This window comes from Ambystoma mexicanum, chromosome 13, assembly GCF_040938575.1.
Source record: "Ambystoma mexicanum isolate Mex_15411 chromosome 13, UKY_AmexF1_1, whole genome shotgun sequence".
Taxonomy (NCBI): Eukaryota; Metazoa; Chordata; class Amphibia; order Caudata; family Ambystomatidae; genus Ambystoma; species Ambystoma mexicanum.
The window spans coordinates 723,066,966-723,092,007 of NC_090938.1; the positions used below are offsets into that span (position 1 = coordinate 723,066,966).

Consider the following 25,042-nt stretch of genomic DNA (forward strand, 5'->3'; position numbering starts at 1 on the left):
ATGCAGAAACCACTTGTAATTCAATATTCGATTGGTTAATTTCTGATGACAAATAACTATCTGAGTTTTATCAACATTTATAGTTAGATTGTTTTCACAAACATACTCATTCAATTTGTTGAACAGATTTTGGAGACCACTGGGAGTGCAAGATAATAAAACAAGATCATCGGCATAAAGTAGCCAGATGATTTTTTGACAACCCAGTTTAGGAGCATCTGCAATGACATCAGCAAATTTACATCCTATATCCAAAAGGAATAGATTGAACAAAGTGGATGCTAAAATGCATCCCTGTTTTAAACCTCGCTCAGTGGGGATAGTAGCGGAGGGCAATCCATCTAGAGTAAGTTTAATTCAAACCGAGGTGTTACTATGGAGTTTTTTTAATTAGGCTGAGGAGAGAGGAGGGGCACCCATAGCGTTGTAGTTTGTCAAAGGGCAACAACCGGTCAACCGAGTCAAACGCCATGCGGAAATCCACAAATGCCATATAAAGCATCTGGTTCTGAGCTAGATATTTGGATTTGAGCAAATTAAGAGTGAGCATGTTTGGTGTGGTGCCCATTCCGCTTACAAAGCCAGATTGAAAGGGATCTCTTTTGAGGTCTCGCAAAATCAATACATTAAAGGGATAGTCCAGTAAAAAAATGTATTTTAAAAATAGATAGGCAACATTAAAAAAATAATACTAGCACTTTTTCTTTTAAAACTTCCTATGTAAAGTTTTGAGCTATTCAAGCTCAAAATTCGCAAAAGCAAGCACATGGGCGCATCCATTTTGTGAAATGGATGCCCGCCTGTGCTGGCTTTTGCTTTTGCGGCACTAATGAAGGAAAAGCCAGCCAGCTGTAGTAAACAAAAGCTACCGCTGGGTGGCTTTTCCTTGATTGGTGCTGTACGCGGAGGACGGGGACCGGAGACCAGAGCAGGAAAGCTGCAGCTGAATCTCGGTAAGTGCTATTTATTTTAAAAAAAAATAAGCACTAGCTGCGTTTTTTTTTCTAAGCTGGACTTGCTTGCCATGTGATTATGGTTCCACCTTAGTAAATCCTTTTTTCACATCCAGTTCCCCTGATACAGGATTGGATAGTGATAATATCGGGATTATCTTGTATGTGCACTAGTACACTTCTTTGAAGACTTTTTCGTAAAGAGTGAAGCAAGTATTACTCCATAGCACTGAGCAGGCCCTTGCTGACTCAGTAATCACGATTATGGTTCTTCCCAGCACAGTTGACGAACGTGTACAGTACATAGGCGGTAACTAATCAATATGGCTGACAATTCTTTAGTGTCAAAATACCAGATCTTATACTGGTTGCTGTACATTATCACAGAATTACCATACTGTCACTTGCTTTAAGTCACAGTGCAGAGGTCAAGGAGTGAATGGGCGTGGAGTCTGTATTTTACACCACTGAGAGGGTGTGATTCACACGTATATGTTGTACGCATGGAATTCTCACCATCTCCCATGACTAATGTAATTGGCACTTCACCATACATGCCAGCCTTTTCTTCATCCAAGCTTCTTAAAGTGGACAAAAGGTGGTCCTTCTACCCTGCTAACTGAATGGGGGAAGGGAGCTGGAGGGAAGCACACGTGATGAAAGGGGCCCATTACACCCCGTCTGCTCCATAGAGCCAGCAGTGGCAGGAACACAAGCGTCTGTCCCGCACACACAAAAAAATCCAAATATGCACTATTATGGCATATACAAAATGACAGGCTGCAGAATCATAAAACAATCAATTCAACTGTGGGTATCCCTTTAACTGTAGGTAAAGAGTGACGGGCGTGTCAAATCAGTTGTTAGGGAGAATTCTCTGTTATGGCTAATTTCCCAAACCTAGTGAGTCCCCCAGCAGCTTTGCTGGATTTTTGGGGTTTATTTTTTTCTCCTGCTAAGAGTGAGACTCTTTTACTCCCACTCTTAGGCATGATTTGAGTGTCCTTTGACCTTAGATGTGTTTTATGGACTATGGGGTCTTTTACTCCATCGGGGTTCATGTGTTTTTGGTATGTGTGTTACACAGCACCCTCAGTGCAGTGACACAGGGAGATCATAGTGACTCCCAAACATAGACTCCATACCGTGGGACTGACTACTCCCAGGGCATGTAAAGTCACCATTGGCTTTACTAGTCCCAAATTACTAACAGAACCAGTACAAACCATCATATTGTGGAAGTACCGGACAGGGGTAATTAGATTACCCCTGGGTCTGTTTGCTAGGGGGCACTGTGCAGTCCCCCCCTTGTCGAGTTTCTGGCTGGTGGCAGTGGTTACCACGCGAAATATTCCTTTGGAATATTTACTATGGGATTTTCCCATTGATTTTAAACGCACCACTTTTTGGTGCAATGTTAAATATACCGCCGCTTTATTTAATATTAAATTCACGGTTGGGTCTTTTTGCCAGAACTCGGTGTCAAAATGGCATTTGTGTTCGCCTCTGTAGCTATAACCCAAGTTGAGCCCTTTGTTCCACCTTTTTGGCGGGCTTCTGCACAGAAGCCCTCCAAATGGTGCCACTCTGTCTGGGGTCTATAGGATGTGTGGGAGGGGGATTAGGCACCCTGGTCTGAGTTGCCTCGGCAACTCAAGTCCCACTCTTGTGTGATTGGCTCAGTGGTGAGCCGGCCGGCTCACCACTTAGCATGTTTGAGTGACAGCTTAGGCTGATGAATGGGGATTCTCTGCATAAAAGCAGGGCCTTGGGGACTGGAACTTCAGAAGTCGCCACAGGACCTAAAGAATCCGAAGAGGGGAGAAGCTGAGCCATCCACAATGACGACACTACCGGTGGAGCCCTGCTGTACGAAACTCACCACTTCCCCAACGACAGAGGAGATCTTCTTGCCGGTGAGTCTTCTTCCCTTTGAGCTGGTGGGACCAACCAATTCACCTTTTTCGCCTTCCAGGACGTCTCGTGGTCGAATTGCCTGTGCCAAGCACCCCGGCAACTGGATAGCCACGCTCACCACGGACCGCGAATAAAAGGGTCGTACCTTTTTCCGAGAACTCCGCGGCTGGTTTCTTCCCTGGCAGTGCAACGATCTTCAGCTTTCCTCCAGGTCGAGATCCTCTCTTCCTCTAGACGAAGCCACGACTTGCACCCGCTGCCAGGAACAACTGCCACCGCTGGAGCTTTCTCACCACTTAAGGTACTGTGTTCCGCCTGGCCTCCCCTGCAACGGATAAGCACAAGGTGTCCCGTAAATCCTTGCCTTTCCGACTGGGATGGCCTCCAGGCTTGTTCACTAACTTTTCTGAACTGTCCCAACTCCTTTTTGAACTTCTACAAAGACTTGTTAAGTGCATTTCCACTGTGTGATCTTGGGCACATTCAGCCTTGCTCTCTCCAAGAGTGGGCTGGCCTATTAACTTTTTGCTCTACAGTAGACCCTGCCTTTCTAACTATCTGTGGTTACTTAAAAGTGTTGGTATTGTGGTATTTCCATACTCTGCCTTTTCTCTCCCTTTTTAACTGAATTATTGGAGTGCCATCTTAGTTAAGCGCTCACCTCTGTTTTGATAATAAGTGTGGTGTTTTCTCTAAGACTTGTCGAATAATTAATCAGGGAGGTGTATATACTTATAGTGACTGTGTTTGAAATTGCTTGCCATATTAGTGCCAGTGTATTTTTACAAAGTGTGTTTTAAATAAATAACTCTATACTTTAAATACCAAAGCTCTGGTCAGTGTTTGCTTGTTCTACTGTATTTCTGGCCCTATTGTGTATGCTCTGTATACTGCCTAACTCTTCTTGAGAAAAGTCTGACTGCTCAGCCACAGCCACCAGGTAAATCTGGGGGGTGCAGACTGCTACCAATTGAGTTTACTGCTTACTCCTGTAGTCTTAAACTTTTTGCAGTGTTCCCTAAGGGAACTGCACAGGTTTCTGCCTAACATCAGTCTCTGAATATATAACCCTTTTTATCTAGCTTCAATCTTGTAGAATACAACTAATGAGAATGCATTACTTACCGTAAAAGCATTTCTGATGGTTGTATCTGCTTAGATTCACATGCTGTGCATAGGTCCGACATCCAGTGGTCACTGCAGAGTATTGCATTTTGTTTTTCGTAGTCGAAAAAGGGGACGTCGACAAGGCGTGTCTGAAACACTATCCCTATAGTGACGTGCATTGCACCCACAATCCCTCACGCGTCGAGGTCCCTCTGTTTGTATTTTTCTGCCCTGAGGGAGCCTTCTAGACGTGAGTGAGTACAGAAAAGAGAGAGATATATAAAGGAAGTCTATGTTCCTTCCATCCGAGCGGGGAGGAAGGGTGGGCGCATGTGAATCTAAGCAGATACAACCATCAGAAATGCTTTTACGGTAAGTAATGCATTCTCTTCTGATGTTTGTTAATCTGCTTAGAATCACATGCTGTGCATAGACTAGCGAGCAGTACCCGGAGTTGGCGGTGGGTTATGAGAAGGAACAGTAGAGAAAAGGTGTCGTAATACTGCCTGTCCCACCTGGGAGTCAGATCTAGAGTGTGTATCTAGACAGTAGTGTTTTGTAAAGGTGTGCACAGAACTCCAGGTAGCCGCTTTGCAGATGGACTCAAGGGGAACATTTGCAATGAATGCTGTGGATGCCCCCGTGCCTCGAGTAGAGTGTGCTCTTGGCCTAAAGGGCAGTTCTCTCTTAGCAAGAGTATAGCAGAGAGTGATGCATTGGACAATCCATCTAGAAATAGTGGATTTTGAAACCGCATCTCCTTCTCTTCCTGCTGCCACCGAGACGAAGAACTGATTAGTCTTTCTCAGTGGTCTGGTTCTTTCCATGTAGAACATGACCGCTCTGCGTACATCTAGTGTGTGCAGAGTCCTTTCTCCCAAATTGGAAGGATTTTGAAAGAACGTTGGTAGTTCTATAGATTGGTTTACGTGGAATTTAGAAATAAATTTTGGAGCAAACCTAGGGTGAGTGCGTAGAACCACTTTATCTTTGTGAACTGTAACAAAGGGGTCTAGAATAGAAAGAGCCTGAAGTTCACTTACTCTCCTGATGGAGGTGATAGCTATTAAAAAAGCAGTCTTAAGCGTGAGGTGTTTCAGAGATGCTTTGTGCATGGGTTCGAAAGGAGAGCCCATGAGTCTGGTAAGTACCACATTAAGGTCCCATCCGGGAGCTGGGTCAGCTATCGGGGGGTGTATTCTCTTTACTCCCTCCATGAAGGCCTTTATAACGGGGATCCTCCACCACGACACTTTGAGTTGGGAAGTGGTGTATGCAGAAAGTGCTGCTAGGTGTACTTTAATGGAGTTAAACACTAGACCTGAATCCAATAGGTGGGTCAGGTATAGGACCACATGTGTGGGAGAGCAGTCAATAGGGTTGATGCTTTTACTCCTGCACCAGATGACAAATCTTTTCCACTTGCTAGAATAGCAGTGGCGAGTGTTCGGTTTCCTGGCTTCCCTGAGGATGTCCATGCATCTTTGCGGGAGTTGCAGATGTCCGAACTCTATGATCTCAGGAGCCAAGCTGCTAAGTTCATGTTCTGGGGGCATGGGTGTAGAGTCCTGCCCTTGTCCTGAGACAGCATGTTGTACGGGCAGGGGAGTTTTACTGGGGGGGATAGAGACATCTCCATCAAGTGAGCGAACCATGGTTGTCGTGCATACATTGGGGCCACTAGTATCATGGTCACTTGTTCCTGGTGCATCTTGTGCACCACTCTGTTGAGAAGGGGAGTCGGGGGAAAAGCGTAAACAAATTTCCCTGACCATTGCATCGACAGACCGTTCCCCTTGGATTGGTTCTGGGGGTACCTGGAGGCGTAACTTAGGCATTGAGAGTTTTCCAGGGTTGCGAACAGGTCTATTTCTGGGAATCCCCATTGTGTGAAGACGTCGAAGACGATGTCTTCGTGCAGGCGCCATTCGTACTCTTTGGGCAGGGGGAAATCTCTGCTGAGACTTTCTGCCAGCAGATTGAGTTCCCCGGGTACATGTAGTGATAGTAGGAACATGTCCTGTTTGAGAGCCCACTTCCATATATTCTGGGCCAGCTTGGACAGGCCTGGAGAGTGGGTGCCCCCTTGCTTGTTGATGTAGTACATGGCTGTGGTGCTGTCTGTAAGGACCATTACTGTCTTGCCTTGTAGGTGTTTCTGGAATGCTTTTAGCGCTTTGAACACAGCTAGTAGCTCCAGAAGATTTATGTGTTTGGATGCTACGTTCGGAGTCCACACTCCGTGAGCAGTCTGATGGGATAGGTGCGCCCCCCATCCTGTGAGGGATGCGTCTGTGGTTAGAGTGGCTTCCGCCGCGGGTGTGGCAAAGGGTTTCCCTTTTTCCATGTTTTCCTTTGTCCACCATCGTAGCGAGAGAACCAAGGCCTGCGAGACCACTACTAGATCCTCCCATAGTCCGCTGGCCTGACACCACTGGCTGTTGAGCCACTCCTGCATTGGGCGCATGCGCAGGCGCGCGTGAGGTACCAAATAAATACACGACGCCATCATTCCTAGTAGGCACATTGCTTTGCGTACCGTCACCTCTCGACCGGTTACATATTGAGGGATTTGAAACAGCATGTTTTGGACCCTCTCTTTGGAGGGGAAGACGAGGCCGTCCTTTGTTTGAATTAGAGCCCCTAGGAATTGCTTGATTTGACTGGGGTCTAAACTGGACTTCTTTTCGTTGATGGAGAAGCCCAACTTGAACAAAAGGTCTACCGTCTTTTGGGTATTGGAGAAGCATGTTTCGTAAGAATCCCCCGTTATGAGCCAGTCGTCGAGGTAAGGGTAAACTGGGATGGACAACCTGCGCAGGTGGGCCGCTGCCACTGCCAGCACCTTTGTGAATACCCTTGGTGCTGATGCTATGCCGAAGGGTAGCACTCTGAACTGGTAGTGTTTGCCCTCTATCATGAACCGGAGGTATTTTCTGTGCGCTGGCAACATTAAAATATGAAAGTATGCATCTTTCATGTCCAATGTTGTCATGTAATCTCCCTGTGATAGCAGTGGGATCACTTCCTGTAAGGTTACCATACGAAACTTTTGGGGTTTGATAAACTTGTTCGCTGGGCGCAGATCTAATACAGGGCGCATGGTTAGATCCTTTTTGAGTACAAGGAAGTACACTGAATAAATACCTTCCGTTACCTGAGATAGAGGCACGACCTCTATGGCTCCTTTTTCCAGCAGTTGTTGTACTTCTTGGAGAAGGATGGCAAGATGTTCCGGTGTCATGCGACGTCCCCTCGGGGGTCTGTAGGATGGGGTACTGTTGAATTCGATACAGTATCCGTGGGTTACGGTGGAAAGTACCCAACGGTCTGACGTTATCTCCTCCCATGCAGGAAGAAAGGATGTTATCCGGCCCCCGACCGGTGTTGCATGGGAGGGGACGCGAATCTTCGCGTCACTTGGAGGTGTTGGGGGCTTGGGAGCCTCTGGGGGTGGATCCCCGACCTCTCCCCTTACCCCGGCGTTGGCCTCTTTGGCTGTACTGCCCACTATTGGTCTGGTAATTGGTGGCAGGGTATTGTTGATGCTGACTTTGTTGTTGTTGGCGTTGGCCACGAAAAAAGCGTTTGTTGCCATAGCCGCGTCTGGTAGTGGGCTTAGAGATTTGGTCAAGAGTCTTGATAGTATCGAACTCTTTTTTCGCCATCTCTAAAGCTTCATCCACCGCTTTTCCGAATAGGTTAGAGTCTTCCACAGGTTTATTTATTAAAGACGCCTGTGTCTCCGGTTTAAACCCTGAGTTGCGCAGCCATACATGGCGTTTTAAAAGTATTCCCTGCACCAGGGAACGTCCCGCTGTTTCAGCCGCGTTCAGAGAGTTTTTTACAATGCTCTGGTTCACCTGGGTTCCTTCGCCAATAGTTGAAAGTAGGCGTGTACGTAAAGGCTCCGGTGCTTCTTCGGCGTCCTTGCGCAGTTTGGCCCACTGCGCGTCTGCATAGCTAGCAAGCAAAGAATTGTTGTTCGTAATTCTTGCTGAGAAGGCAGCCGAGGAAGTTACTCTTTTTGCAAGGGCATAAAGCCTTTTGCCCTCCTTGTCAGGGGGTGCCTCACTGGTGGAAAGTGGTACCCCTGCCCTCTTTCTAGTATTAGATACTACTAGGGAATCCGGAATGGAATGTCCCCTAATGTAGAGTGGGTCTGAGGGAGAAGGAGTGAAAAGTTTTTCAATTCTTGGATTGACCCCTCTGATCAATGCGGGAGTGGTCAGTGAAGGGATGATTCTTCTCTTTACTGAAGCTAGGAGGGGAATGGTCTGGCTGACCGGGGGTTTCTCCTTAATTACTTGTTCCACAAAGTCTAATTCTGGAGAGAGCTCCCCAGTGTCCAGTTCGAAATGTGCTGCTGCTCTGCGCAACAGTGCATTGAAAGTGGGCTGATCGTCAATCGGAGACGTGTTCCTAACCGGTGAATTGTCAGGAGGATTTAGGTTTAGGACATCAGTGTCGGAATACACTGATGGGGATTGCCAGGGGTGCGAAGGTCCTTCTTCAGAGTCTTCTCGGAAGCCTTCTTCTATAATGTCTGGCGTGTCTTCCAGACATTCCTCCCGGTTCTGTCCTACTTGATCGTCTATAAAATCATCCTCCTCCTCCAAGTATTCTTCCTCCCCAGTGAGGTCGTATACGTTATGGAAGTCCGAGGCTGTGTCCACCTGGGGATCGACTAGCCTCGGGTTTTTGGCCCTGGGGTCCTCCTGAGGCCCTTCTCTAGTCCTCTTGGGAGTTCGAGAGGTCTGGGTATCCATGAACCTTTCCATCCTCTCCATACAGAGGTGGAGTCTTTCCATGGTTTCATGGGGTACCCCAGAGCGGTCTGGCGGGGGAAAAATAGGGTCCTCTGACTGGAAACGGCTCGACCTCTCCCAAAGCGTCGAGGAAAGTGTCCCGTCGCCCTCCGAAAAGCCTTCAGGTGTGCTGGGTGATCCCCCGACAGAAGGGGGTAGTCCCTGCCTTTCTCCGGGCTTTTTCGGCGTGTCTTTCGACTTATGCGTAGCGCTCGACGTGTTCTTCGGCGTACGCTTGTGGGCGTCGGCTACAGCGATCCTCGCCAAGCTTTCGGCGACTCGTTTGTCGGCGACTCGTTTGTCGGCGGAAGCTTGCGTTTTCGACGCTATGGGTCTCGAACGCTCTACGGCGGTATGCGCCTTCTGTTGATGCGCGCCGGCCGATGGTTTGGGGGCGGCGCCCTTATTTGCCGAAAGCCCAGTCGCTGGTCGCGGCTGCGGTTGCGAGAGGGGCTTCGAACCCGAACGGTCCGAGGAGGCCGCCGGTGGAACCTGCGTCTCCTTGGGCGCCGAAGCACTTTTCGTCTTAGACGAAGAAGAGCCGTGGGTTGTGTGCTTATGTGAGTCTTTGTGTGCGTCAATGTCGCCGGGGTGTTCATCCCCATAAGCAGGGCGTGAGCCGAGCCCGTCGGGGCCGGGGACAGACGACGAAGCGCGCGAGCGCTCCTTAGAGGGGGTTTCGACCTCCGTAGCGGAGGTCGTGTTATCGCGTTCCTCGTCACTGTCGGTGGTAGCAGCGGCGGGTGAACCTTCGGCCTTCGACATCGCGTAGGCCGCCCACCTTTTAACCCTACGGTCTTTTAGAGTTTTAGGCTTAAGAAGCCGACAAGCCGCGCAACCTTCCTCCTTGTGATCGAGGGGCAAGCAGCGGTTACACCGTGAATGCTTGTCCTTCCAAGTAAATTTGCCTTTGCAAAGCGGGCAAAACCTAAAGGGAGTCCTCTCCATAGCCGAGGCAATAAGTCGCGATAAGCACCCCAAGGGAAAGGAAGGGGAAAGGGAAAGGCATTCTCAGAAAGACCCAGAGATGTCCCACGACCCCACTCTCCCTACTGTATATGGCCTGCGAGGCCAGGCCACGTGTTCGGCTGCGCCGAAGGATTTCCTCCGCTCGACCCTCCGTCGAAGATCTTGCTCGGCGGAGAACAGCTTACACTGCGTCGAGGGAGGTATTATTAATATTATGATAAAAAAACGACCAAAGGTCGAGGAGTTGCAATGTCTCTCGAGGAGCTCCGCGTGAAGGCGACCAGAAGCTGGGCGGAAAAAAACAATCTGAGGGACCTCGACGCGTGAGGGATTGTGGGTACAATGCACGTCACTATAGGGATAGTGTTTCAGACACGCCTTGTCGACGTCCCCTTTTTCGACTACGAAAAACAAAATGCAATACTCCGCAGTGACCACTGGATGTCGGACCTATGCACAGCATGTGATTCTAAGCAGATTAACAAACATCAGAAAATGTGATTATCTTAGGTACCCCAGCAGTACATTGGAAGCAGCCCTACAGTTAAGGTGCGTATTGTGCCTTTTTATGCATATAATTAAAGGCAATACGGTTGATTTATTTTTCTACTGCGTACCATGTACGCTGTATTTATTAATTAAAAAAAATACTTTACGCCACTAGATGGCACTGTAGCAAGCAAGCTCCTGCCTTGAGGCAGGCAGACCCTTCCCTTGACAGTCTCTCTCTAAAACATGTATCCTAATCCAGGGCTCAAACCACCCGCTCACTACTCCCTCCTGGAAGACCTTTCCAGAAACGCATGTTTCCTGCTGCATTTTTTTATTTGCAGAGTGAGCTGAGAGAGGAGGCTACAAACGGGGTGACACCAGCCAGGTAAGCATAACGCCCTTCTACTGCTGGCAGCGCTTTTCAATTGCATTTTTATTTTCTCTCTGACAGCCCGACCTCTATCTGATATAATCTCACATGGTCCAGGCTGTCAGAGAGAGAAAAAAAAAAAACGCAATTTAAAACAGTTTAAAGTATTTTGTTTCTTCCGAAGTCGGGTCGGATGATCAAGCAACTGTCTGTTTCCCAGAGGCACAGTCCCCCCTGAGACATAGGCTGCGTCCCTGATGAACTCCACAACACAATGTTGTCGACGCAGCCTGTGTGTCTCGGGGGGGCTATGCATTGCATGTCTCCATGTCCACGTTTGCATTGTAAGGAGGCGAGCTGCCTGTCATGTCGATTTGGCTTGGCATTCTTGTACTGTGCCCCCCTAAATCTGCCCCGCCTTCTGCTCTTTCTCCCCATCCCAGCTGCTCTGCAAACCCCCACACTCTACCAGTAAACAAATGGGTCCCCTAAGCAAAGCTCTTTTGCAGTGGGTTTGCACATGAAGGCTGCAATGAGAAATGTGTGGCTTCTTTCGCAGCCGACCTGAGAGGCTGTTTACCTGGCCTTCTTTCAATGGGAGCCTTGTGTGTTGGATACTAGCAGCAGGCAGTGCTCCCATGAAATGTTCGATTAAACGAACATCACATCCTCATGTTTGTTGTTTTGCCTAATAGTGAAATTCTAAACTGTGCTCTTTTCTCAGTGCTTCCCATGGGCAGCACCCAAACATCCCAGGGCCTCCGGACATGCTGAACAGTAAATCACCCCAGAGATCAGATAACAGAGCAAGTTATGTCATTTGCAACTTTCTTGCAAGCTCTCAGGGCCATCATGAGAAGTTATTGCGATGTGGAGAGGATGGCTGCAAGCCCGATGTTTGTTCAGGGAAAGGCAAGTTTAAAGTGTCCATGCGTTTCTTTTGTTTTATTCTCCAAGTCAAAAGTATTGTAGGTGTTGCCGAGTGAGAGCAGCCACGAGGCTCGTTGCTCAGCAACCCCCTCTCTGTGAGCCTAGTGTAACCATTTTGCCCTGCATTAGCAGCAGACATTCCAAGAGCTCTATGCAATGGCACCTCTGGGGGCTTGACTGCTTGGGCTGCACTGGCTGGGCAAAGGCCAGTGCAGTCTTACTGTTGTGGATACTATGACTGAACTATACCCTATCTGGCTGCCAATGCCTGGTGATTATAGCCTGCATCCATATTATAGCACAGCAGCAGATTAGGATATTTTCTGGTGACAGGAGACATAAGAGTCGGCACACCCACTGGACTCGGATATGGGAGACTTGCATGACTCGAGCAGACAGACTGAAGGTAAAGGGAGATTTGGGGTGGGTTAGGGGTTTTAAACTGTGTAGAAAGATTCTTGACCAGTACACATGATTTGCCACGTCGGTCTGTGGGAGCCCTTTAGCTGGCATGTGTCTGCAGATTTTTACATTTCCGAAGTGCAGCGAAGGCTACCAGGGACCTTTAGCTGAAAGCACCCTTGAGGGGGCCCATCAGCTGCCTCCATGTTGCCAGTCAGCAGGTTTATAACGCATCAGTAGATTCCTTTCTAGATTTCTTTTGTTCTGGTGCTTTAAATGTGCGTTTTACAGCGCTCTCTTTACAGGGTGTTTGCTGAAGCCCTTCCGGCTGTCCCTTCCCCTGTGATAGGAAGAAGTGGTATCACCTCGTTGCCTTTTAAGATTGGTTCCACCACATCCGCCACTTGCTGACAAAAGGATTTATAGCCTTTCAGGGGGCCTTTAGTGTTTCAGCTCCCTCGTGGCTGTCTCATGATTATCGGCGGCTATTAATTACTGGCTGGATTTCTTTATCTCCATTATAATATATGCAGGGTGCCTGAGACTGTTTTCCACTCTAAGTAGTGTAGTTGAAATGGGCCCCCAGAAATCTTCAGCCAGGCATGAAATAAACTTTAGAAGCATGCATTACACTGTTAAAATAGCTTGCATCACTGGCCTGTTTTGCCAGTGACTAAGGTCTCTCCCAAATAGACAGAGCTGCTTACAAGTGCCTAGGTGCTGCATGATCAAAGGGATGGGTATGTTTTTAGAGGTGCGAATTGCTTGTGTCATTAGCGCTGGCCTGCTCCATGATACTAATAATACACCAGACATATAATAAACTACTGGCCAAGGCTTTGACCTTCGGACAAAACATAATTCTAAAAAATACCAATAGGAAACAGAGGGATGTGACACATTGAAACAGACTTCATTCCAGAAAATCATTTAAAAATAGCACGACCGAAGTGGTGCAATGACGGTGGGTGATTCTCTGGGGCTCCCGGTTCTTCACAAGCACAAGTCCCCGTTTTGAAAGGGGGTATGTGACTGAACATGCAAAGAACATTTAAAATGTTGTGCATGTTCACTTCAGTGGCCACCTTTGTGAGACAGTATGACTGTTTGCCAGAAAACTTCAATTCCGAGTGGTTTTATAAGTGGCATGCCTGCCTGAGTCACATGGTTAATGCTTATCCCTGCCCTCTGGGGTTCCACTAGACAATCTTCATGTTGGGGGCTGACCCTTCAAATGTTGGTAGAGGCGCTAACGTCAGATATTGAAGTGAAGTTCAAGGCTAAAAGCATTTAACTCTCACCTTGATGTCTGAAACCAGACACTTAAGGACTGTTGTACCCTTACAAGCACTCCCCTGATAGGCAAGTGCTAACATTCGAACACCATTTCAATTGCCTAAAAATGTATGCATAGGAACGCAGTTGCTAACAATAAACTGCTTTACATTGGTAATTTAGGGCCTTTGTGAACAGTACAGCCCGGTACCATTTAAAGTCTGTTTCAGTCCTGCATGCTAATAGTCCTGTTGGTAAACCAGGTCAAATTAACCTAGCCAACCATTTTCGGGGGTGGGGGACTAAGGCCCATTTGCTCAATGGTCGTTGCACCACTGTCTGCACTACTTTTTTCATTCTGAATACTTACTTTTGTTTTAGCTGGGATGCAGGGCCTCTTTTCCCTGGTGATGAGATGTCAAGAGCGGGTGCTGCTTACAGTCACACATTCGGCACAGAAAACTCATATTTTAAAAGAGTATTGCACTATAAGTAAGCAATTTAGGCAGCTAGCTTATTTGCAATAAAGACAGAATAAGATGATAAACCTGCTTTCATATAACAGCACAGCATAGATTCAGTGTTAATGAATAATGCACACATTGAGGGCATATAAAAACGATGGCTCCCAGAAAGATCCTTTGAAGAAAGGGAGGTGCAGTCAACTTCCACTCCCTAAACGTGACTTCCGAAAAGCAGGCCTTCCAACCCTGAATATATATATATATACTTTTGAGGCTTGTGGAATCTGCTTAGATCATGCTGTGCATAGTCCGACATCTAGTGGAAGTTGCGTAGTCTCACTATTTTTTTTTCGAAACTCGAAAATGGGCGTCGACACAGGTCGTGCCAGTAATACTATCCCTAATGTGACGTCCACTGTACCCATGATCCCTCACGCGTCTAGGACCCTCAGATTGTTTTTTTCCGCCATACTGGTCGGAAGCATTTCAGCGGAGTTCCCTGGCCTTAGCCATACTTTTGCTAAATATTGCTAAATTTACCCCTTTCTCCACTCCAACGTCGAGATACCGAACTTCAACACTCGACGCCGGCTTGGAGAAGAAATCGACCGTCGCCAGCTGCACAACGGATTTGGGCCAGGCCTCGGAAGGCCTCTGGCCTCGGCCCGGGCCTTGGAAGGCCGCTGGCCTCGGCCCTGCAAGTAGGGAGAGTGGGGGGTGGTCATACTCTACACTCTTATGATATATAGATACACACTTATATATTCCTACACTTACCAGCCTGCTGCCACAAGGTGCGTATGGAGAGTACCCCTTTCGAATTCTGCCCCAAGTACCCTTGGGTCGACAGGCACGCCACGTGCAACCTCTGCTTACCGAGGGACCACCCCGAGGCAAATTACAGAGCGTGTAGTAGGTTTAAACCTAAAACACTTAAGGACCGTTCAATCAAGCGTTGGGCCCACCACGCCAGGCGTCAAGAGGCCATGGCAGCGGAGGGCGCCTTCAGCGATGGCAGCGACGCCGTGCTTTCGGATGGCGAGGGCATTATGGCGTCGAAAGACAGCCAAGCGCAAGTCCCCGACCTCGGAAAGTCGTCCGGCAGGGCGGCTATGGGGAAGACCCCCGGCAACACGAGCGCTTCCCACAACACTTCCACAAAGCACATGAAGTCCAATCGGGACTCGACGCGCACGTCGAGCTCTCGGAAAGAGGCACATAAAGAACGTTCCGAATCGGCGTCCTCTGGGCGTTCTCGATCTAGATCGCCGCATGACTCCAGGCAACCATCCACTATTGCCAAGAGTGCCTCGCTCCCTAAGGTAACAGAAGTTCGATCGTCGGAAAACGAAGCCGACTTCCATCCCCAAGCTGCACTCCAGGAGTCGGCGCCCGCAGACCGGATTACGGCGGTTCCCGAACCCCTACCTCCACGCTCGAAGGATAGGGACAATAACCTCGACGCCAGGCGTCGGAAGGCTCAGAGGGGCCTAAAAAACAGGGAAAACACTCTTCCAGTCACGGGGAGGGAGGGAAACAACAAAGGAAGCAGCCTCAACCTACTTCCACACCCTTAAAACACTCCACTCCTCATAAACAGACAGACAAATCCAAGTCTTCTGATATCACTAAGACCCCTGCTCAGACCACCAAGTCTAGTCAGGATAAGTTTGAGAAACTTCCAGAAAGAGTGATTCCCAGTTCTAGAGAATGGTCTAGTGATGACATAGACAGGGTCATGTCAAGGATGTCATCATTGGCTGATTTTTACGCAAAAAACCCAGAGCATTTTCTCTCTTACACTCCCGACGGGTCAGCACCCTGCGGCTCTAAGGATCCTATACCTCCAAGTAAGAAGTCCCGGTTTGAAACACCAACACGGTCTTCGGACCCCTTCTATCTTCAGCCCTACTCTCAGTATCAAGGAGAGACATCCTTTTGTGAGGATCCAGATTTGGGCATGGTGGAAGAACAAACTGGTACGGGCTACTATGGGGATGATGAGGACCAAGAAGAGGAGGAGGAAGACCCGGAAACCTACAGAGTAGACTCCCCGGTAGAGAGAGGACCCCCGGTTACCGACTCCCCTGTCGACAACCAGCCGCTCCTGAATGAAGTGCTGTCTCGAGCAGCTCAACATTTCCTCATTGATACCCAAGGTGCTCAAGAGGAGAGGGACTTCGCCGAAGAGTTAGTGGGAGAAAGGAGGCCTGTTGCTCGGGCCATCCCTATCCTGAAGTCTATTCAGAGAAGAATAGACCCTTCACTCATTAATCCTAATCTCACCAGAGCAGTGAACCCTAGGATTGAGAAACTTTTCCAAGGCAGCCCAATCAGACCCACTGTATATAAGGGGGCATCTGAAGCCAGACTCCCTGGTTGTTACAAACACCCGTAAGAGGGCTGGAACACCCTGGTCATCGTCCGAAGCTCCTCCCGACAAGGAGAGCAAGAAACTGTATGATTTGGGCAGGAAAGTGGCCTCCACTTCCGCCTACCAGGCAAGGATTGCCAACTCCACCACCCTGTTGGCCAGCTACACTGCCATCAGTGGGAAGAAGTCGCGGCACTCAAAGACTCCGCACCAGAACCCTTAAAGAGCCAATTGGCACGAGTTTCGGCGGAGGGAAGAGTCGTGTCCGGTTGCATTTTAAAGGCAACCTTTGATGCCGCGGATAACGCCGGCAGATTAATAGCAGAAGGAACTGTTATCAAGAGACACGCTTGGTTACGCCAGTCTGGATTCAAGGCTGAAACACAAGCATCATTGTTGGATAAACAGGTGGAGCCGGATCAGTTGTTTGGTAAGGCGGTCGAGAACGCGCTGAAAAATGCCAAGGCCGAGTATGAAACACTCAAATCCCTAGGCCAGCTTACCAATAAACCCCCGAATCAGAGAGGGAATGGCAATTTTCACCGCCCACGCGGCCAAAATTCCCAGAGAGGATCAAAATATTCCCAGGGGCAGGGTACACAGTGGCACAATAATAACCAACAGTCTACCCAGGGTTACGGCAGGGGTAATAAGAGAGGACGTGGAAAGGGTAGAGGCAGCGCCAGTAGAGGAGGCGGCACACCTCCACCGAAACAGTGATGCTCCGTTCAGGGTCCCTTCTCACGCAACCCCAGTAGGGGGACGCATTTCCAACATAACCCAAGCCTGGGAAGGGATCACATCAGACAGATGGGTGCTGTCCACAGTATCCGCAGGGTACTACATAGAACTGCTAGAGCGTCCCCGAAACCATCCTCCACGACAAAGAATACATTCTTTGGAACACCAGAAGATCCTCCTCGAGGAGATCGTCAATCTGCTAGCAAAGGACGCGATAGAACTCGTCCCGGGACACCAGGTAAACAAGGGTATTTATTCAATTTACTTCCTTGTGCCAAAAAATGATCTGACAATGCGGCCTGCCAACAAGTATGTCAAGCCCCAAAAGTTTTGCATGACAACTCTCCAAGAGGTAATCCCCCTCCTAAAAAAGGGGATTACATGGCAACATTGGACATGAAAGATGCCTATTTTCATATTTTCATGTTCCCAGCGCACAGAAAGTACTTGCGCTTCAAGGTGGACAGTCGGCACTACCAGTTCATGGTACTGCCCTTCGGGATAGCTTCGGCTTCAAGGGTATTCACCAAGGTACTGGCGGTGGCGGCAGCACACCTACGCAGGGAGGCAATCCCGGTGTACCCTTACCTGGACGACTGGCTCATCACGGGGGAGACCCCAGTAATTTGCAGAGCGAACATTTAAAGGACAATCGACCTCCTCTTCGAATTGGGCTTCTCAATAAACGAGAAAAAGTCAAGTCTGGTGCCAAGCACATCCAAACAGTTCCTAGGAGCTATCCTAGACACTCAAGAGGGGTTGACCTTTCCTTCCAAGGAAAGAATTCGGAATATACTGCTGCAAATTCCGCAATATCAGTCCGGTCGCCAGATAACGGTACGCAAAGCTATGCGTTTGCTGGGCATGATGGCGTCATGTATTTACCTGGTCCCCCACGCGCGCCTGCGCATGCGTCCCATGCAGGAATGGTTGGCGAAACAGTGGTCTCAGGCAAGTGGTCAGTGGGACGATCTAGTGGTCGTTTCACCAACACTTGTACAAAGCCTTCACTGGTGGACAAGAGAGAATCTGTCCAAGGGGAAACCCTTTTACGATCCCGAGATACAGGCGGTAGTCACAACCGATCTCCACCACACAGCTCAGGGTCTCTGGTCTCACTCAGTGGCCAAGAATCACATCAACCTGCTAGAGCTTCTGGCAGTATTCAGAGCGCTTCAAGCGTTCAAGCCCTACGTGCTAAATCTGTCAGTGCAAATCCGGACGGACAGCACTACAGCCATGTTCTACCTGAACAAGCAAGGAGGGACTCGTTCACCAAATCTGTTCAAGCTTGCCCAGAAAATCTGGATATGGGCACTCAGACGGAACATCTTCCTGTCATCGCAACATGTTCCAGGGGATCTCAATTCCAGAGTGGATGCTCTGAGAAGAGACCCCCTCCCAGAGGAACACGAATGGTGTCTACACAGAGAAGTCATACAAGATATCACTATAGACCTATTCGCCACAAGCGAAAACAGACAATGCCCAGGATTTGCATCCAGGTTCCCCCAACCAGACTCCCAGGGGAGCGCCCTGTGGATGAACTGGTCAGGGATGTTTGCGTACGCTTTTCCACCAACTCCTCTAATCAGGAAGGTGGTCAACAAGATGAACAGAGAATCGATGACGCTCGTCCTAGTTGCTCCCATGTGGGCAAGACAACCGTGGTTCCCACACTTACGCAGATTGGCAGTGTGCGAACCCATCATACTTCCGGGCTGGTACAACCTACTGTCCCAGCACCAAGGTCAAACAGTGCATCCTCAACCCAACTCAATGAACCTAGCAGCATGGCTCCTGAGGTCATACAGTTCGGACATCTCAATTTAACACAGAGGTGTATGGACATCCTAAAAGAATCTAGGAAACCTAACACGAGGCACTGCTACTTTGACAAATGGAAGAGATTCGTTATCTGGTGCCAGAATAAACAAATCAACCCAGTTGATTGCACTCCTTCCACTATTGTTACATACATGCTTCACCTGCTGGATGCAGGACTGGTTTTTAACTCACTGAAAGTACACCTGGCAGCCCTGTCGGCATACACCACTTCCCATAACAAGGTGTTGTGGTGGAAAGTACCAGTAGTTAAAGGCTTCATGGAAGGAGTAAAGAGACTTCACCCTCCTATTTCAATCCCACCAGCCGGATGGGACCTTAACGTGGTGCTATCTAAGCTCATGGGCCCCCCATTCGAGCCCATGCATAAAAGCAGTCTCAAACACCTGACTTATAAAACGGCCTTCTTAGTAGCTATTACATCTATAAGAAGGATCAGTGAAATTCAGGCTCTGTCAGTGCAAGATCCCTTCTTTACTGTCCATAAAGATAAACTGGTTTTACGCACACACCCTAGGCTCTTCAAAACTCCACGTGAACCAGTCCATCGAGCTTCCGGCTTTCTTCCAAGACCCACAAAGCTCGGCTGAGGTGAAACTACACACACTAGATGTGCGTAGGGCGGTCCTCTACTATGTAAACAAGACCAGTCCACTAAGGAAAACAGATCAGCTGTTTGTCTCCGTAGCTACAGGCAGAGAGGGGGATCGCGTCTCTAAAGATGCCATCTCTAAGTGGATTATTAACTGTATCCAGCTGTGTTACTCACTTTCTGAAAAAACTCTGCCTTTCACGCCGAGAGCCCACTCTACAAGAGGCATTGGGGCCACTCTGGCTTTCATTGCAAATGTACCCCTTGACACCATTTGCAAAGCAGCTACTTGGAGCTCTATTCACACTTACTCAGCACTACTGCTTTGACACCCATTCCTAGACAGATACACAAGTGAGACAAGCGGTTCTAAGACATTTATTTGCTTATGACCCTTCTCACATCCCATCTCCTTCTTCAGGTACTGCTCGCTAATCTATGCACAACATGTGATCTAAGCAGATTCCACAAGCCTCAGAAGGGATACATTACTCACCGTAATCGTATTTCCGATGCTTGTATCTGCTTAGATTCACATGCAACCCACCCTTCCTCCCCTCTGAGAGAAGGCACATGGATGCTTGTAGTCTTACCTTTCTATCTATCTGCTTGGATTATCTGTACTCACGCTACTCTTCATGCTACCTCATGTCAGAAAAAATACAATCTGAGGGTCATAGACGCGTGAGGGATCATGGGTACAGTGGACGTCACACTAGGGATAGTATTACTGGCACGCCCTGTGTCAATGCCCATTTTCGAGTTTCGAAAAACAAACTGTAATACCCCGCAGCTTCCACTAGATGTCGGCCTATGCACAGCATGTGAATCTAAGCAGATACAAGCATCAGAAATACGACTAGGGTGAGTAATGTATCATATATATATACATATTATCATTAAATTATAATTTAATGATGCATTATAATTAATATATGTTCATTCATATATTATATGACTCTTTTGTATATGGCCATATTAAAATGCAGCCATATGTCATTAATGGGTGTATTATATGTTGGATACGTTTTACTCTCTTGCAGAGGAGAAAACTCATTTTACTCTCTTGAAATTGCATTTACTCTCTAATTTCAAAAATCATGCGTAAAATACTCCCACCTCAAAATCTTATCTGGAGCACTGACGGTTTCACAGAAAATCAAGAAAGCAAGGGTAACTAACAAACAATTTCGATTACAAAAAGTGTTTTGGACTGGTGTCTTCATAACATGCTTTTTAAAATATTGTGTGCTATATACTGTATGTTGGATTTACATTGAACATGTTTTTAGAAGTAAACAAAGTATGATGACACAGACAAGAAATGAAACCAGAGATGCTGCTTGCCAAACAGATTTCAACATGGAGCAACTATTATTTGAGGTGCAGCGTGGTCCAATCAATAAGCAGACTCAAGATGCTTTTGCCCAATGGCCAGAAAATGAATTGAATGTGACCGGCCAAGCCAGCAAAGTGTTGTTGGACCATTGCTACAATGTGAGAATTCCACCAGATGAAGATGAAACTGAATACAATGAAGATGCTTTTGAATTATTCGCTGACCATTTGACACAATCTACACCCGCAAAATAAGGGCCACACAACAAACAATCGACATTGATGGTTTCTCCAATTCGTGTTGAAATAACACCAGCTGAAATAACAGACTGAAGCCTCAACGCAATTGACCGAGAAACTAGCCAAAGATCTCGACTTCAGTGTGTCCTGTTCGGCCGATATGTCCACCACAGTTGAATCACAAACCACATTCATGCATGACGATAGTCTAATAAAGGAGCACAAATACATTGTATTCGACAGCTGCCTGGTAGAGATGATACTGATGCAGAAATGTGTCCATCCAGTGAGGGGTGTGGGGGGGAGTATGCGGGAAGCCATTGTTGAATGTGACTCGTGTATCACAAGGCACTAACCTGAAAATACAAGCCACCTGTGATCTGCTCTATGCTAAATTTTCATGGACCGCTCAACCGATGCTGGGGAAAGTGCCAGCTGGAAATATACTGTGTGCGGCAGCTCTACTTTTCAGTGGCTCTATGTTTATTAAGTTGTCCAGTTTCTGTCAGTTTGTGGGACTCCAGTTCCTTTCTAAAATGCAGTACTACAAATATCAACGTGAATATTTTTTCCCTGCTATTAGTGAAGCTTGGAAAATTGAACAAATGTAAATTGAAAGTATATTCAATCTCTGACAAACGGATCAGACTAGCTGGCGATGGACAGTGTGACAGCCCCGGATTTTCAGCAAAGTAATGCACATACTACTTTCAGGACATGGAAACTAAAAAAATTGTGAGTTTGGTGGTTGTGCAGGTGTCCGAATGTAAATCCTCGGTGGCCATGGAGAAACATGGTTTTATCAAATCCCTGGAAGATCTCAAATCAAGGGGAATGCAAACCTCATAGCCACCGACAGACATGTTTCAATAGCCAAGACCATGAGAGAGCAGTTTCCAAATATTCGCCATCAATTTGATGTATGGCACGTTGCCAAATCAATCAAATAAATCTCAGCTGCTGGAAAAAAAAGGTTCTGAAAATATTTTACAGTGGTCCCAGTCTTTCAGCAGCCATCTTTGGTGGAGCTCCAAAACTTGTGGTGGGTCTGTGGAAATTCTACTTGAATAATGGCGCTCACTAATGCATCACTGTTCCAACGTTCACTCTTGGACAGAAAACCTACATTTTCACCAATGTGCACATGGACCTTTGTCAGAGGAGCAGGAATGCAAGAAGAAGTGGTTGGTTCCATCTTCACCTCCACACAAAGCTCTTGAGAAGATCGTGTTTGATAAAACTCTATCTAGAGATCTGAAGGGACTCACAGAATGCGGTCACACAGGAGATTTGGAGGTGTTCCTCAATGTGTGCTTAAAGTACAAGCCCAAGAGATTGCATTTTGGGACAGACGGGATGCAATATAGGACATTACTAGCGGTCTTAGTGCATAATGAGAACATAGGGCATGAACAATTGAGGTCTGCAGGGAACTTTGGGATGCTTTGTTACAAAATGGCCTTTACAAAAAGAAGCAAGAAATGGGTCGTCAAGCCAATATACCAGGAAATGGAATACGATTTTGTGAAAGATCTCATTTTAACTGTGTTGGACATACATACACGTGGAATCGTGCATAATTTTGTTCCGTGGACACATACATTGTCACAAAACATTTCAAACTTGCTCTGTCCACCGAAAGCAGACCTTGTGGAACAGTTAACTTCCCGATACAAATAATTAGCATTTATTTGTTCAACAATGTTTATATCAAGTGTCCAAATAAAGTGTCCACATTTTCTTTTGAAATGTATCCTCTTTGTCAATTTATTTTGCAAGAAGTGCCTACTGGAGGATGCCATAGAGTGTAACACTGTGCTTTCACACTTCCCAGTTTCGGCAAGCTCTTGTGGGTCCTTCACTGATCGGGGGAGGGTCAGATGGATAACAGCATGAACGCAACTTTGGTGTTCTGCAGTTGCCTTACCAAACACCTTTCCAAATAGCTTAATAAATAAGAGTCCACAAAAGAAATGAGACCTAGGCTAGATAAAATACTTGGCATGCAAGCTCTACTGACTGTAAGCGCATCAAAGGGGGTTGTTGGTGAGAAATAGGTGCATTCTGACCTATATTTTTATGGGGGCTTGTGTTGGTGGTCGTTGCTATCGAATGCCTTATCAAAGGGGCTGATCTTTGATTTGCAGCCCTCGGAGTCTTAAGATTTCAAACGCAGTGGGGGTAGGTGTCAGCGTTACCAGAATATATGACCAATCCAGAATAGGTGTATGGGAGGTGAGGTTGAGGTGGTGCTGGGTTAGGGTCTGGCGACCAGATGCGTTCAAAGGGAACTGGGGTCATGGGTTCAGGGGACCGCGGCCTGGCAGGAGGGGGTTACAGCAGAGCTTGCTCTGACATTCTCGTACGAGCACATTTTGTCAGGGCTCGAGACTCGCTCCTTGCGAAAAATGTATACATGATTTGCCGTGTGAACAGGAGATGGGCTGAGCTGACAGGTGGTGTGGGCTAGCTGTGGGAGTCGCTGGGAGAGTGAGAAGTCCTCCAGCGGGACATTATAAATAAGGCATTTGGAAGTAAACTAACTGTAACTGTTTTCGTTAAAAAAAGTAAATCACTAGAAATTGTGCGTGGCATTGGTGGATGGCACCAAACAATTCATATGTTTTTCAAAAATATTTCAAATGCCACTGTGGTCTGAAGGGCTATTTGCTCCCATTCGGAGTAAAGGTCAGCGCCTTTGAATTTTGCTTGTGAGCTGAGCACACCCACGCATCGTACACAGTATAAGTTTCAATTGTTTTTCGACCTTGGAAGATAGGTAGGATTCCGAAAGGAATTAATGAATGAAGGCAGGTGTGTAATACCGTCAAAAATGATAAGGTTCACCATTCCAGAACTGCACAAAGCAACATGTAATTTCATTTTATGAAAATGTGTTGATCTGAACGGACACACTGCGTTACGCTGAGAGAATGGAAATGCCAAATATTATGTACGTTTTACTGTAGACGATTTTATAGACGAACGAGTCAAGGTTTCATTTTCTGACCGTTATTGCTGGCTTCCATTGTACTGGGTTGTTTGTGGCATATTGCAACGACATGAAAAAACAACCTGTATGTACTTGTCTTTGTCCCGGGCACATGGGCAGTCCAGCATCGAAACGCATGTAGTCCACTTCTGGGCTCCCCCAGGTTCCACCAACGCCAAATTCTACGCTAATATTTCGTTAAAATGCCGTCTATGTGTTCTTCGAATTCTAGCGTCAGCTTCCGCATCCCATTGCGAGCTAAAAATACTACATATCACTGACCTCTCAAGCAAATTGGAAACTACTTTCCACTGTTTTCTCTGTGTTCCCATTGTTTCATGTTTGTGTTCATCATTAGTTTTCACACGGTGCAGAATTAATTGTGTACATTGATAAATTAAAATGGCTACTGAGAGAAATTTCTGTTATGTTTTCCACACAGCTACATCCTGCCTTTCTGCGAGTGTCATCGATTCCAGATACTAATTGACGGCTTCTTTAGCCGGCAGCTGCAGATGCACTTAAATAGCAGATAACTATGACGCTGTTTTGGCACGATCGCCACATACCGATATGCCCTTTCGCGGTACCAGCGATAAGGAGCAACCTGACATAGTTTACGGTGGCCTAGCGCCAAGCTGATGCCGAAGCTTTGCGATTCACGGTGCGTCCAATGCGCTTCTTATACCCAAAAGGAACACCGTGTGACTCACGATAAACATTTGTGGACCGAGAACTAAGAAAAAAATTACCCATGTGGTTGAATGACAATCGCCGGATGTTTTCGGAGCGTTTATTGTGAAATAAAAGTGCATTACAAATTGTAGATTGTTGCTATTTCCTTTAAAAATATAGTTTTGTATTCAGAATTGGGATGCGCTGTGTTGTGAGATGTGTGTTGATATTTCGGGTTCTGCATCAACTGACGTCAACACGTAGGTGATGACTGGGCGCATTTGGCTAAGCTGCCCATTAACGTCATGGAGATTGACGGGAGAATATCACTAGGTTTGGTGATGTCAGCCTCAGGGGCGGGGGATATGATTTAGTGCCGCCAGGGCAGTTCACCTTAGGGCGATGCGGCAATGGATAAGATTAGCACAAGATGGCCGTGCCCTGCTGCCTGATTTCGCAGGTGTAAAAATGAGGAAAACTACGGTAAGGTGCAGAGGAAATGTTTGTACGATCGATCAACGTATGCTTAAAAACACATGCACGAACCCTCAGGACAAT

The 25,042-nt window shown here is 47.3% G+C and overlaps 1 protein-coding gene across 6 annotated transcripts in view; it reads left to right on the top strand.

Annotated features, from left to right (window-relative positions):
• LOC138521808 (E3 ubiquitin-protein ligase TRIM39-like) overlaps positions 1 to 25,042 on the top strand; it is a 915,506-nt gene that overhangs the window by 788,336 nt on the left and 102,128 nt on the right. The window contains exon 7 of one of the 6 annotated variants that reach the window (XM_069634924.1): positions 24,252 to 24,580. The exons of the other annotated variants lie outside the window; for them this stretch is intronic. Within the exon in view, the coding sequence (XP_069491025.1) occupies positions 24,252 to 24,295 (44 nt within the window). The 3' untranslated portion in view covers positions 24,296 to 24,580. Of the gene's footprint in view, positions 1 to 24,251; positions 24,581 to 25,042 lie in introns of those variants that run through there. 6 annotated transcript variants of the gene reach the window in all.